The sequence below is a fragment of the Callorhinchus milii genome, unplaced genomic scaffold (assembly GCF_018977255.1).
Source record: "Callorhinchus milii isolate IMCB2004 unplaced genomic scaffold, IMCB_Cmil_1.0 Scaffold12, whole genome shotgun sequence".
In the NCBI taxonomy this organism is placed as follows: domain Eukaryota; kingdom Metazoa; phylum Chordata; class Chondrichthyes; order Chimaeriformes; family Callorhinchidae; genus Callorhinchus; species Callorhinchus milii.
In genome coordinates this window covers 9,852,748-9,867,248 of record NW_024704753.1, presented here as the reverse complement: position 1 = coordinate 9,867,248, position 14,501 = coordinate 9,852,748, and the positions used below count along the sequence as shown (strand labels likewise).

General features: G+C 51.3%; 1 protein-coding gene across 1 annotated transcript in view; it reads right to left on the bottom strand.

Moving 5' to 3' along the window:
* The window catches only part of dnah1 (dynein, axonemal, heavy chain 1), a 267,942-nt gene that overhangs the window by 12,160 nt on the left and 241,281 nt on the right, over positions 1-14,501 (bottom strand). The window contains exons 67-75 of the mRNA XM_042339689.1: positions 11,316-11,460; positions 10,285-10,443; positions 8,465-8,596; positions 8,098-8,268; positions 7,289-7,468; positions 3,544-3,720; positions 2,261-2,431; positions 813-943; positions 451-595 (exon numbers count right to left, since the gene is read on the bottom strand). Coding sequence (XP_042195623.1) covers positions 451-595; positions 813-943; positions 2,261-2,431; positions 3,544-3,720; positions 7,289-7,468; positions 8,098-8,268; positions 8,465-8,596; positions 10,285-10,443; positions 11,316-11,460 — 1,411 coding nt within the window. The remainder of the gene's footprint in view (positions 1-450; positions 596-812; positions 944-2,260; positions 2,432-3,543; positions 3,721-7,288; positions 7,469-8,097; positions 8,269-8,464; positions 8,597-10,284; positions 10,444-11,315; positions 11,461-14,501) is intronic.

Here is a 14,501-nt window from a genome sequence, read left to right as displayed (position 1 = left end):
AAATCTTTGAAGGTGGCAGGACAGGTAGATAAAGCTGTTAAAAAAGCATACAGGATACTAGGCTTTATAAATAGGGGCTTAGAATACAAAAGTCAGAAAGTTGTGATAACCTTTATGAAACAATGGTTAGGCCTCAGCGAGAGACTGTGTTCAGTTCCGGGCACCACACTTTAGGAAGGATGTCAAGGCATTGGAGAGGGTGCATGAAAAGGTGGTGGAAGCCGATTCGATAACAGCTTTTAAGACAGAAGTAGATTTGGGGAGGACAAGTTTGCAGGAAGAGAATGGGGGAGAGGGATTGAATTGAATTGCATAGCTCTTTTCAAAGAGCTGGCACAGTTATGACGGGCCTCCTTCTGTGCTGTATAATTCTACGATTCTATGCGTGTGTGAGTTGTGTGCGTGTGAGGTGTGTGTGTGTGTGCAGTGGGGGCCTGTGGAGGTTAGTACCTTACTGTTCCAGAATTCAGGCACGGAGTTGTTGTACAGACTGTTGGACATGAGCTCGAGCTGTGAGGACATGACCACAAGACCCTTCAGCGCCTTTAGCAGGTCATCCAGACTCTTCACTATACAATCTACCAGCCGATTGTACCTGCACAGAGAGAAGCTTGTGTCACTTCTGCTCACGATGATTCCCCCATGCACGCACAGTGAGTCAGCTCAGCAATCTGCTCTGTTGGCCTCCTGTCAAGGCTGAGGCTGCGTTGTAGTGCTTCAGATGAGATGAGGGTGTTTGTGAGACATTGCTGTGCGCAAATTGGCTGTGTGCAGTGCCTGTGTGGGGTGCCCACCTGCCCAGGTGTCCCTACCTGATGACTTCCTGGATGAGCACTGTGTTCATGGACTCCTCGTACATCACTGGGTACCTGGCCACCACTGCCTGGATATCGATGAGAGATGGCAGCTTCTCCAGGATATTCACAGCCACTTCCTCCACCACCTACCAGGCAGCCAGCCATCAGCCCGTCAGAGTCAGTGTCAGCACACAGCATACAGCCTCAGCACACAGCATACAGCCTCAGCACACAGCATACAGCCTCAGCACACAGCATACAGCCTCAGCACACAGCATACAGCCTCAGCACACAGAGTCAGCACACACAGCAGCACAGCGTCAGCACACAGTGTCATCACACACAGCGCAGTGTCAGCACACACAGCACAGCGTCAGCACACACAGCACACAGCATCAACACACACAGCACACAGCGTCAGAACACACAGCACAGCGTCAGCACACCCAGCACAGCGTCAGCACACACAGCACAGCGTCAGCACACACAGCACAGCGTCAGCACACACAGCACAGCGTCAGCACACACAGCATCAGCACACACATTACAGCGTCAGCACACAGCACAGCGTCAGCACACACAGCACACAGCGTCAGCACACACAGCACACAGCGTCAGCACACACAACACACAGCGTCAGCACACACAGCACAGAGTCAGCACACACAGCACAGCGTCAGCACACACAGCACAGAGTCAGCACACACAGCACAGCGTCAGCACACACAGCACAGCGTCAGCACACACAGCACACAGCGTCAGCACACACAGCACACAGCGTCAGCACACACAGCACACAGCGTCAGCACACACAGCACACAGCGTCAGCACACACAGCACAGCGTCAGCACAGTGTCAGCTCACACAGCACACGGTGTCAGCACACAGAGCACACAGTGTCAGCACACGGTGTCAACACACACAGCAGTGTCAACACACACAGCAGTGTCAGCACATAGTGTCAGCACACAGTGTCATGTCAGCGTCTGCACACAGCGTCAGCGTCAGAGAGTACAGCCAACAACAACAACTTGCATTTATATTGCGCTCTTCCCAGCGTACCAGAGCACTTGACAGTGGTGAACTCTGACCTCGAGCCAGGAAGAGCGGAAGGTGACCATAATCATGATCAAAAAAGGTCTTTAGGCGGGATTTAAAAGTGGTGCACGAGTGGGCAAGGAAGAGGGTTTGAGGGAGTTCCAGAGTTTCAGGGTGTTGTGGCTGAAGGCACAGGCACCGATGGTGGAAAAGAGGGAACAAGGGACAAACAGGAGGAGTCAGCAGAGTGGAGGCAGCAGGTGGTAGAGTGGGGGATAAGCAAATTGGATAGGTAGAGAGGTGTGAGGGCATAAAGGATTTTGAAAATCAGTAAGACGATCTTGAAATCGATTCGTTCAGTAATTGGGAGCCACTGGGGCCTGGCAGCTCCACTCTAATGCCTTACCCCCACCCGCGGCACTGACCTCGTCATGACTCTTGCCGCTGCTGGTGGACGCCTTGGGCTGCAGCTGGAGAATGGTGTTGAGGAGGGAGAAAGTCTCATTCTGAGCAAAGGTGATATTGGCGTTCTCATGTAGCCCGAACATCTCTGGAGTGTCGTTAATCGGGAGCGACTTCATATAGTTCAGGTAACCCTGTGGGACACAGAAACTGAGACCCCTCACACACACCCTCTCGCACCCTCAAACACGCATCCTCACATAGCCCCTCACACATCCGCGCACACCCAGCCCCTCACCCACATGGCTGGGTGGGGGCCTGGGGGTTGTGCTGCTCTGGGAGCTGTGCTGGGAGCTTGGAATGGGTTGGGGTCGGGTGCTGTGCTGGGACAGGGTAGGGGCTGCTCTGGGGCTGGGGGCTGTGCTGGGCTGGAGTTGTGGCTAAGGCTGGAGTTGGTGCTGTGCTGGGATTGGACTGGGGCTATGCTTTAGGTTCGACTGGAGGCTGTGTGCTGGGTTGGAGGCTATTTTAGGCTTGGGACTATGTTAGGCTGGGGCTGGAGGCTCTGCTGGGGGCTAGGTTAGGCTGTGGGCTGTGCTGGATGATGGGCTGGAGGCTGGCTCTGGGGGCTGAATGCTATGCTGGGTTAGGCTCCATGACCCTATCACCCCCATCCTTACCCAACTCCACTGGCTTCCCATTACACAGAGGATACAGTTCAAGATCTTGCTCTCACCTTCAAAGCCCTCCATGGTTTTGCTCCCCACTACCTCTGAGACCCCCTAACCCCCTATCATCCTGCTTGCTCCCTCTGCTCAGTGGGCTCTGGCCTGCTTCACGTCCCCACCTCGCTCACACCACTATTGGCGGGCGGCCTTCTGCCACTCTGACCCTATCCTCTGGAACTCCATCCCGCAGTTCCTCCGCCTCACCCCCCCCCCCCCCCCCGCCTCCATCAAGAGCCATCTCAAGACCCTCCTCTTCGACTGTGCTTTCGATCTCCCTGCTTCCACCCCTGCCCTCCACCCCCCCCAATACCGACCCCCAGGTTGGGTCTGAAACTCTGTCTGTCCAGCGCCTTGGGACATCCTTCCAACGTGAAAGGTGCTTTACAAATGTAATTTTGGTGGTGTTATTTTATTGTTGGACTGGAGGCTATGTTTTGGGCTGGGGGCTGTTCTGGAGGCTGTGTGCTGTGCTGGGGGTTGTGTGTTGGGTTGGGGACTGTGCTGGGAGCTGGAGGCTGTGTTGGGGCTCTGCTGGGGGCTGGGAACTGTGTTGGGGGCCTTGGGTTGATGTGACTCACCTCCAGGTCTGTGGCCGTGCTGATCTGCTTATAGATCCCGGACTCTGAGTACGAGAAATTCTCCTCCAGAACATCAGGGGTATAAAAATCCTCCAAAATGTTCATTATACATCGTCGGTCCCAGTCGTCTGTGACTCTGCCGCCGTAGTTAATCTCCCCGGCTGTGTACTTCAGCACCTGGACACACACACGCAGCCTGTGACTTATTATTAATAATAATACCCTTCCTCCCTGTGCTGATCATGCCAAACCTGGCTGCTTTTGGGAAATGAAGAGTTTACAGAGACGTGATTTCAGGGAAAACTTGGTGAGATGTGAGAGTCGATCAGGAGAAAACCTTCAATAGAGCTATAAACTGTATAAACAGCCTCAGTGCAGCCTCTAATGAGAGGCTTTCCTTTATCTCTTCGGAGCAGGAGAGTGCTGAGCACTCACTCTCACAGCGCTCAGAATGGCGCTCAGGTTTGAGCAGCCGGAGAGGGAAGCAGGCAGGGGGCGGGGTAAGGTCAGGGAGATCTGATTTCTTTATAGTTGATCACTTTTTTTATTGAGACAAGACAAGCGAGAGGGCCTGGGTTCGATTGCCGGACGGAACGAAATGTTTGGCAATTTTCCTTACTCCACATACCTCTGTTTATGATTGGCGGATCGCTTTCCGGGGGTAAAAATCCCTACAAAAAAAAAGTGGTCCCTGAATCCACGTTTGTGGGACATCGCTATGCACAATTGGCTGCCTGTTTTGCCCACAAAATAGTGACTCCACTTTACAATATATTTCTGTGAAGCACTTTGAGACATCTCATTGACATAAGACACTGTATCAAATGCAAGAATTATTATTATTAATAGAATTTTATAAATAAAGGCAGGTCAAGTGTGGAGCAGGAGGAGGAGTGCATAGGGAGGGAGAGTGCAGGAGGAGAGAACGAGGGGAAAGTGGGCACTTAACCTGACTGGAAGCTCAGGAGAGGAGCAGCTGTGGGAGGAAAGAAAGGTGATTGAAAGCTCGGTCAAAGAGATAGGTCTTTAGGCAAGTTCTAAAGGTGATTCCAACATGGCTTATAGCTCAGCCATTGATGGTGAGGCAGGCAGTCTGGGGACATGCTGAGCAGAGGGAGCGGGTGGATTGGTAGGGTTGAAGGAGGTTACAGAGGTCAGGTGGACCAAAACCGTGGAGGGATTTAAAAGTGAGGATGAGGATCTTGAATAAGATCCTCTGGGGGTAGGAAGCCAGTGGAGCCTGTTGAGGTTGGAGGTAATCTGCTCGTGGAGCCTTGCGCAGGATAGGACATGAGCTGCAGCTTGTGGAGGGAAGCTGGGGAGTCCGGTGAGCAAAGAGTTGGCTTCGTCTAACCTGGATATGATGAATGGCCTAGGGGAGAGGCAGTGGCGTCCCTCAGGTTCTGTCCTTGGCTCCCTCCTTTTCAATATTTACATGCTCCCTGTTGGTGACATCATCCGTAGATATGGGGTCAACTTCTACATGTATGTGGACAACACCCAACTCTACCTCTCCGCCTCCTCCCTCGACTCCAGGACCACTGCTGTACTATTAGACTGTCTGTCGGACATCAAATCCTGGATGACAGCTAACTTCCTCCAGTTGAATGTCAACAAGACCGAGGCCCTCATGCCTGGCTCCCGTCAGCGCCTCCATACCTCGGGAGCTGACAGCATCACTCTTCATGGATGCAGTCTACACCTCACAAAGCCAATATAGAAACTCGGTGTTCTGTTCGACCCTCAACTGTTCTTCATTCCCCACATCCATGTCATGACTCGCTCAGCCATTCCCACCTCTGTAACATTGCTGGCTCCTCCACTGTCTCTCACTGCAGGCCGCCGAGACCCTCATCCACGCATTCATCACATCCCTTGTCGGCCTCTCCGACCCCTTGCTCCATAGGTTGCACATCATTCAGAATTCTGCAGCCCATGTCCTCTCCCCCACCGGGCTTTGCGACCCTATAACCCCCATCCTCGCCCAGCTCCACTGGTTCCCCATCACTCAGCGGATAGAGTTCAAGATCTTGGTCCTCACCTTCAAAGCCCTCCATGGCCTTGCTTCTCCCTACCTGTGTGACCCCTTACCATGCTGTCTGCTCCTGCCGCTCAGCGGGCTCCGGCCTGCTTTACATCCCGTCTTGCCTGCCCCACCATTGGCGGGCGGGCCTTCAGTTTCTCTGACGCCCCCCTCTCTGGAATTCCATCCCACAGTCCCTCTGTCTCACCCCCTCCTTTGCCACCTTCAACACCCTCCTCTTTGATGTTGCCTTTGGTCACCCTCCTACCTCTACCCGCCACCCTTCCTGATCCCAACTACCAGCTCGGATGTGGATCCTTAACTGTCCAGCGCTTTGGGACATCCTCCTGACATGAAAGACGCTATACAAATGTAATTTGTTGTTGTTGTGGAGGCAAGCAATGCTGCAGAGGTGGGGAAAAGCTGAGTGGTTCAGAGCACGATGTGGGGATTAAAGGACATTTGAGAGTCGAGCTACCAAGGTTCTTTAGGTGGAGACTGCTTTCATGCAAGTTAATCGCTGTCTAAATAATTGGTGAGTCCGTACTTAAGAGAACTGTGTCCAGTTCTGGTTGCTGCAGTACAAAAAGGATATGGGAGAAATTGAGAGGATACAGAGGAGGGCATCCAGAATGATTGAGGAAAGGTTGGGACTGGACTATGAGGAGCGATTAAGTAAATTGGGCATGTTTACGCTGGAAAAGAGAGGATTGAGAGGCGACATGATTGTGGTCTTTAAGATTCTAAAGGGGCTAGATAATGTAGATCATGACAGGCTGTTTCAACCAGTCCAGAACAGTAAAACCAGAAAACATGGCCTGTGGTTGAAGGGGGATAAATTCAGAACGAATCTATGGAAAGTACAGTGAGCTGAAAGTACAGTGAGCTCAGTGAGCCAGCCTGGTACAGGCTCCTTAGAGAGACGTTCGAAGCAGGAAGTGTTGATACCTTCAAACACAAAAAGATAGTTTTCTTTTTGGAAGAAAAAGAAAAGGTAGGTAGTTCGGGACATATGTGCATGCAACCGTTAGAAAGGTAGAAGGCAAACTAGATGGATTTTTTTTTGTTTAGCATTTCTTATATTCTTATGTTAATACTGTCAGTGTATGAGGTGAGCAGGCACAGACGGGAGCAAAGCAGGAGGGTCTCGGTCTTGTTGACATTCAACTGGGAAAGTTAGCTCTCACCCAGACTTGATATCTGACAGGATCAGGACAGTCGGAGTTAAGGTTGGAAGCAGAGAGATAGAGTTGAGTGTCATCTGCATACATGCCTACAGATGATATGCCCTAGTGGGAGCATGTAAATATTAAAGAGGGGACCGAGGATAGAGCCCTGAGGAACACCATACGTGATGTTGCGGAGGAGAAAATAATTATTATCCTTATATTTCATCCAGTGCTTTGCAGGATTTACTGAGTTTTGTGGATCAGTATGGCAGCCAAATTTGTGCATTTACAATATCACATAAACAACCATGGAGTGAGCGACCAAATTTTATCTGGGGGATTGTTGGCCAGGATGCCAGGAGAGACTCCCTTCACTTTTTGAATAGTGCAATGGGATCTTTAATAAACTACTGGTTTGAGGGATGGCACCGATAGTCAGAGTTCCCCTAATCCTGCACTGGAATGAGCGGACAGGTTCATAATTTAGTAGGTAGCAAAAGTAGGGAGGAACCAGATGATGGAGGATAGAGTGTGGGGGTGGCGGAGGCAGCACCTTGTAGGGGAGCTCGGTGTACTCCTCCAGGAACATTTTGAGCTGACTGATGCAGATCCGCAGGTCTCCGTCCGTGAATTCATACGGAATGTTGAAGCCGAGTGGCCCGAACTTGCGGCGTTCCAAGGTGATGCCATGAAATAGACATAATGAGAGCAGCAGAGCCTTGAAATTGGAGGTCTGCAACAAGTAGATCACCATTCAGCATACGCCTATCATCATGTATATTTATATTTACCATGTCACTATGCCGGGGTGGGGGGGGGGGTTCATTGTGCCTGGGTTGAGGGGTCACAGTGCCTTGTGGGGGTCACTATGCCTGGGGGGGTTCACTGTGCCTTGCGGGGGTCACTGTGCCTGGAGGGTCACTGTGCATGGTGGGAGTGGCGGGGGGTGTGTGGTCACTGTGCCTGGGGAAGGCAGGGGGAAGGGGGGGGGGGGGTCACTGTGTGTGGTGGGGAGAACACAGTGCCCAGAGGGGTGGGGGGGGGGTCACCGTGCCTGAGAGGTGGGGTCACTGTGCCAGTGGGATTACTGTCCCCGGGAGGGGGGGGGTCACTGTGCTGGGTGGGGGTGGGGTGTTCATTGTGTGTGTGGTGCTGCGCTATTTGTGTGGTGTTGTATGTATGGTGCTGTATGTGGTGCTGTGTGTGGTGTTGTGTGCGTGTGGTGCTCTGTGTATGTAGTGCTGTATGTGATGCTGTGTGTGGTTCTGTGTGTGTGTATGTGGTGCTGTATGTGTGTGGTGCTATGTTGCGTGTGTGTGTGGTGCTGTGTTGGACACTGTCAGTGTGGAGCCACGTGGTCACCTTAGTGCAGGAGTTGAGGAAGTCATCACTCAGACTGGTGTACGTCTTCAATAAGTTGGCTTTAATACCGCGGGGTGGCTCGATGGTCATTTTAGAGCCGTTCTGGAGGATGGAAACTGGGAATCTATTGCTGGGTAAACTGGTCAGCCAGACCCGGAAATCCCGATGCACCTGCAATGCAGAACATCTGTCACCGCAGGAGAGGACCGGGCCGAGGAGTGCTGTGCAGGGGGGTAGTGTGTGGTGGGGTGGGGGCTGTGGGGTAGTGCGGGGTGGGCATTAGTCTGGGACAGAGGGCTGGGGGGTAGCATGGGGTGGGGATGGTTAGTCTATGGGATAATATCACGCTCTGGAGGAACAGAAGCACCTTATCTGAGTCGATGGTTTCAATGAGTCTCTCCAGAGAGGGCATCCAGCTGGGCGACAGGTGACAATTCTGAAAGAAAACCCACTTGCCACGCTCCATTGAGTTATGCATCATGGCTTCCGCACGGGGACCCTGTTAATTAGAGAAATAGTGTCACGAGCAGCACCTCTTCCCAACAACATTCCTATCAATAAATTGTGAGTGTATACGTGTGAAGTGTGGCATGAGGTGTGTGCGTATGTGAGATGTGTGAGTCACGTGTGTGAGGTGTATTTGTGTGTATGTTAGGTGTGTGTATGTGAGGTGTGTTTGTGTGTGTGAGATGTGTATGTATGTGAGGTGTGTTTGTGTGTAGGTGAAGTATGTGTGAGGTGTGTGTATATGTGAAGTGGGTGTGTGTGTATGAGGTGTGTGAATGGGATTGAGTTGGATTGCTCTTTTCGGAGCTGGTGCAGACATGATGGGCCGAGTGGCCTCTTTCTATGCTGTATGATTCCATGATTCTATGTGTGTGTATATGTGAGGTGTGTATGAGATGTGTGTGTATGTGAGGTGTTTTTGTGTGTAGGTGAGGTGTGTGTGTGTGGTGTGTGTATGTGAGGTGTTTTTGTGTGTAGGTGAGGTGTGTGTGTGTGGTGTGTGTGCGGTGTGTGTATGTGAGGTGTGTGTGAGGTATGTATGAGGTGTGTGTGTATGTGGTGTGTGTGAGCTGTGGGTGTATGTGAGGTGTGTGAGGTATGTATGAGGTGTGTGTATGTGAGCTGTGTGTATGTGAGGTGTGTGTGTATGTGAGGTGTATGTGAAGTGTGTATGAGGTCTGTGTCTATTGAACTGTATGTGCATGTATGTGAGGTGTACATATGTGAGGTGTGTGTGAGTTGGAATGCTCTTTTCGGAGCCGGCGCAGACACGATGGGCCGAATGGCCTCTTTCGGTGCTGTATGATTCTATGTGCATAAGGTATGTATGTGAGGTGTTTGTGAGATGTGTATAGCAACAACCACAACTTGGATTTATATAGCGGCGTCTCAGAGCGCTTTACAGTAACGGATCCCGGGGCCAAGCCAGGGGGAGGGGGAGGAAGGTGACCAAAGGCGCGGTCGAAAAGAAAGGTGTTCAGCAGAGCCCTGAAAATGGGAAGGGAGTGAGCGAGATGAAGGGAGTGAGGAAGGGAGTTCTGGAGCCTCGGGGTGTAGTGGCTGAAGGCACGGCCACCGAGGGTGGAGCGGAGGACTCGGGGGATGAGGAGGAAGCCAGACCCAGAGGAATGAAGGCAACGGGTACTGTTATAAGGTGTGTGTGGTGTGTACTTGAGGTGTATGTATGTATATGTGAGGTGTGTGTATGTGAGGTGTGAAGACCTGGAGTTTCAGCTGCGGGAGATGGGATTTGAGTGCCATCTGTGTATGTGTGGAAGTTAACTCTTATTTCAAGGAGTCAGGGGCAGGCCCCACTCAGGGGGAAGGAGGAGGGGTCCACAGTGCAGAGGCCAAAGGGGAGTGAGGTGGCAGAGGGAGCCTTGCTCACAGAGAGAGAGAGAGAGAGACAGTGACCTTGATGAGGGCTGGCTGAGTGCTGTGGGTGGGATGGACAGCCTATCCCAATGGTTGCACACCGTATGTCCCCACGGTCTCTGTGTCACACGTAAAGGACCTTGGAGACAGTGTTTCTCATTCCTGGAGAAAAATAGGAATAATAGCGAGGAATAATGCTGTGTAACCGGCCCTGCCTGCAGGCCCAATGGCTGATTGTGTGTCAGAGCCTCAGTGTTAAGCTAATCAGGCCAGCGGTGTGTGAGATGCCCTGTGGAGGGAGCTTACCTGGCCCTGGCCCAGCGAGATGGCGCTCATTTTCTTTGAAAATTTCATTTCTTCGGCAAATTTATATAGGTCTGCGGCGGGGTCCGTTCCCGGGGATAGGACAAAGACCAACGGCACTGCAGGCCCCGACTCCTTAAACATGGAGGAGAGCTCCGAGGCCTGCAACACACGCACATCCTTCACTGACACAGGTCACTGCAGACTTGCGAGGCGTGTGAGGAGCACAGCGTGTGCGGTGCAGACGTGTGAGCAGAGTGTGTGAGGCGTGTGAGGTGCAGAGGTGTGTGAGGAGCACACAGTGTGTGAGGTGCAGACGTGTGCGAGGTGTGAGAGGTGCCGACGTGTGTGAGGCGTGTGAGGTGCAGACATGTGCGAGGCATATGAGGTGCGGACGTATGCGAGGCGTGTGAGGTGCAGACATGGGCAAGACATGTGAGCAGCGTGTGTGAGGCGTGTGAGGTGTAGACGTGTGTGAGGAGCACATAGTTTGCGAGCTGTGTGAGGTGCAGACCTGTGTGAGGCATGTGAGGTGCCGACGTATGTGAGGTGCAGACATGTGCGAGGCATGTGATGTGCAGACATGTGCGAGGCATGTGAGGTGCGGATGAGTGCGAGGCATGTGAAGTGTGAAACGCGTGCGAGGCATGTGAGGTGCGGACGTGTGCGAGGCGTGTGAAGTGTGAACGTGTGCGAGGCGTGTGAGGTGCAGACATGTGCGAGGCATGTGAGGTGCGGACGTGTGCGAGGCATGTGAGGTGCGGATGTGTTTGAGGCGTGTGCGGATGTGTGCAAGGTGCAGATGTATGCGAGGCGTGTGAGGTATGGACGTGTGCGAGGTGTGTGCGATGCAGACGTGTGCAAGGTGCAGATGCATGTGAGGTATGGACGTGTGCGAGGCATGTGAGGTGCGGACGTGTGCGAGGAGTGTGAGGTGCGGACGTGTGCGAGGCGTGTGAGTTGTGGACATGTGTGAGGTGTATGAGGTGCGGACGTGTGTGAGGTGCAGATATCTGTGAGATGAGAGCACTGACCTGAGGCTCGATGAATTTCTGTCCGAGGTTCAGAGCCACAAAGTCCTGCATGCCGTTGGTGACTTTATCGGCCCGGAGACAGCGCAGCACCAGCAGCCTCTGGAAGGCATCCAGCCTGGAACCCAGCACCCCTGGCAAAAGCATCCTGCAACACACCTGTTCCATTAGCTTTCAGTTACCCAGTCCAGGGGGACTCGGGCTCATTAAGGCCTGGTGTGACCACACACACAGTAACAGGAGCAGGCCATTCAGCCCTTTGAGCCAGTTCCCCCATTCTATGGCTGATCTATACCTCAACTCCATTTACGTGCCTTCGACACCGTCAACCACTCTATCCTCATCCACCGCCTCTCCTCTCACCTCAACCTTCATAACTCTGACCTTGACTGGTTCAGATCGTACCGCTCACACCGCCTGCACTTCATCTCCACAAACAGTTTCTCCTCCAGCCCCCGTACCATCTTGTGCAGTGTTCCTCAGGGCTCTGTCTTGGTCCCCTCCTCTTCAATATCTATATGCTTCCACTTGGTGACATCATCTGCAGACATGGGGTCAACTTGCACATGTATGCGGATGACACCCAACTGTAGCTCTCCGCTTCCATCCTGGACTCCAGGACCACTGCTGTCCTGACAGAATGTCCTGGATGAGAGCTAACTTTCTTCAGTTGAACGTCAACAAGACCGAGGCTCTCCTGATTGGTTCCCGTCAGCACCTCCTCACCTCAGGCGCTGACAGTATCACAATCCATGTATGCACACTCAACCTTACGAAGCCAATCTAGAACCTTGGCATCTTGTTTGACCCTCAACTATTCTTTCTACCCCACATCTCTGCCACAACCTGCTCTGCCTCCGCCTTGCCCCCCTTCAGGCCCATCTCAAGACCCTCCTCTTTGACCGTGCTTTCGATCACCCTGCTTCCCCCCACTGCCCTCCACCCTCCCCGATCCCGGTCCCCAGCTCTGACTGTCCAGCGCCTTGGGGACATCCTCCGGACTTTAAACAAGCTTTATAATGTAATTTGGTTGTTGTTGTTATGTGGAGGGAGGATGGGTAGAGGCCAGGGTGGGAGGGAGAGATGGGGAGGGTGTAGTAAACGGAAGGGCAGAGGCAGCTGAATGGATGCCCTGAACTTTGGATTCAAGGATTCAACCAAGGCTTCGGCCACGCTCCCTGCCCTTCAACCCTCCCAATCCCGACCCCCAGCTCAGATCCAAATCCCTGAGTGTCCAGCGCCTTCGGTCGTCCTCCCGACGTGAAATGTAATTTTGTATTGTAGTAGTTGATGGCTGAAATCACCTCCATTACCCCATATCCTTTATTCTGAAAGTCTATATAAACAACATCCATAGACACTCTGTTATCCACCATGTTAGTGATCTCCTCAAAAAATGCAACTAGATTTGTCAGACTTCAAAGAAGTCCATCATCTCCTCACATTTGGAGTTGGAGGAGAGGATGAGAGAGACATTGGAAGGTGGTTTATGGTTGAGGAGTTGGTTTAACATAACATATTAGGAGCAGGAGTAGGCCATTCGGTCCTTCGAGGCTGCCCCGCCATTCAATCATGGCTGATTTTCTAATCTAACTCCAGCTAATAACCTAACCCTGCCTTATCCCCATATCCTTTAATCTCTTTTGCAATAAGAAATCTATATCTCAGTCTTGAATATGTTCAAGGACTGAGCGTCAACAGTCCTTTGGGGTAGTGAGTTCCATACGTTCACCACCCTTTGAGTGAAGAAGTTCTTTCTCAACTCAGTGCGAAAGGGCTGCCTCTGATTTTAAGGTTGTGACCCCTGGTTTTAGTTTCTCCAACCAGGGGAAACAATCTCCCACTATCTACTCTATCATTCCCTTTGATGATCTTATAGGTTTCTATAAGATCCCCTCTAATTCTTCTATATTCTAGAGAATATAGGCCCAAATTGGTCAGCCTACCCTCGTAATTCAACGCCTTCATCCCTGGTACTAACCTAGTCAATCTACGCTGCATCCCCTCCAAGGCAAGTACATCCTTCTTTAACTAAGGTGACCAAAACTGTACACAGTATTCCAGGTGTGGTCTCACCAGGGCCCTATACAGTTGCAGCAAGACTTCCCTACTCTTATACTCTAATCCTTTCATAATGAATGCTAACATACCGTTCGCCTTCCTAATTGTTGCTGCACCTGCAGACTAACTTTCTGTGATTGGTGTACAAGGACACCCAAGTCCCTCTGGACGCTAACACATTCCAATCTCTCCCCTTCTAAAAAATAACCCGCTCTACTGTTTTTGCTACCTAGGTGGATGACTTCGCACTTCCCTACATTATACTTCATCTGCCACCTACCTGCCCAATCACCTAACCTATCTATGTCTCGCTGCATTTTTTTAATGTCGTCCTCTGTGTTGACACTTCCTCCTAGTTTTGTGTCATCCGCGAATTTAGATATATTAACTTCGATGTCCTCATCTAGATCGTTGATGTAGATGGTAAATAGCTGAGGCCCAAGGACTGATCCTTGTGGCACTCCATTAGTCACATCCCGCCAATCTGAAAAGGACCCGTTTATCCCTACTCTTTGTTTCCTACCCGTTAATCATTCCCCAATCCACGTTAATGCTCCCCCCAATTCCATGGGCCTTAACTTTTGGACTAACCTTTCATGCGGCATTTTATCGAATGCCTTCTGGAAGTCCAAATAGACCACATCCACTGATTCACCCTTATCCAGTTTACTGGAAATGTCCTAAAAAAACTCTGAGATTTGTCAAACATGACTTCCCTTTTGTAAAGCCATGTTGACTTGGCCTAATTATATTGTGCTCCCCTAAATACCGCACTACCACATCCTTAATCAATGATTCTAAAATTTTTCCTATCACTGATGTGAGACTAACTGGCCTATTGTTCCCCATCTTTTCCTTTCCACCTTTTTTAAATAGTGGTGTGACATTTGCGATCTTCCAATCCATGGGGACTGTTCCAGAATCCAAGGAATTTTGGAAGATGAAGCCTCCACTATCTCATAAGCTACCTCTTTTAAAACCCTGGGATGCAAGCCATCCGGACCAGGGGATTTGTCACTTTTTAGTGCTAACAGTTTCCCTAGCACCAATTCTCTACTAATGAAAATTTCCCTAAGTTGCTCCCTGTCCTTATCCCTTTGATGCATTTCTATTGTTGGCAGACTTGTT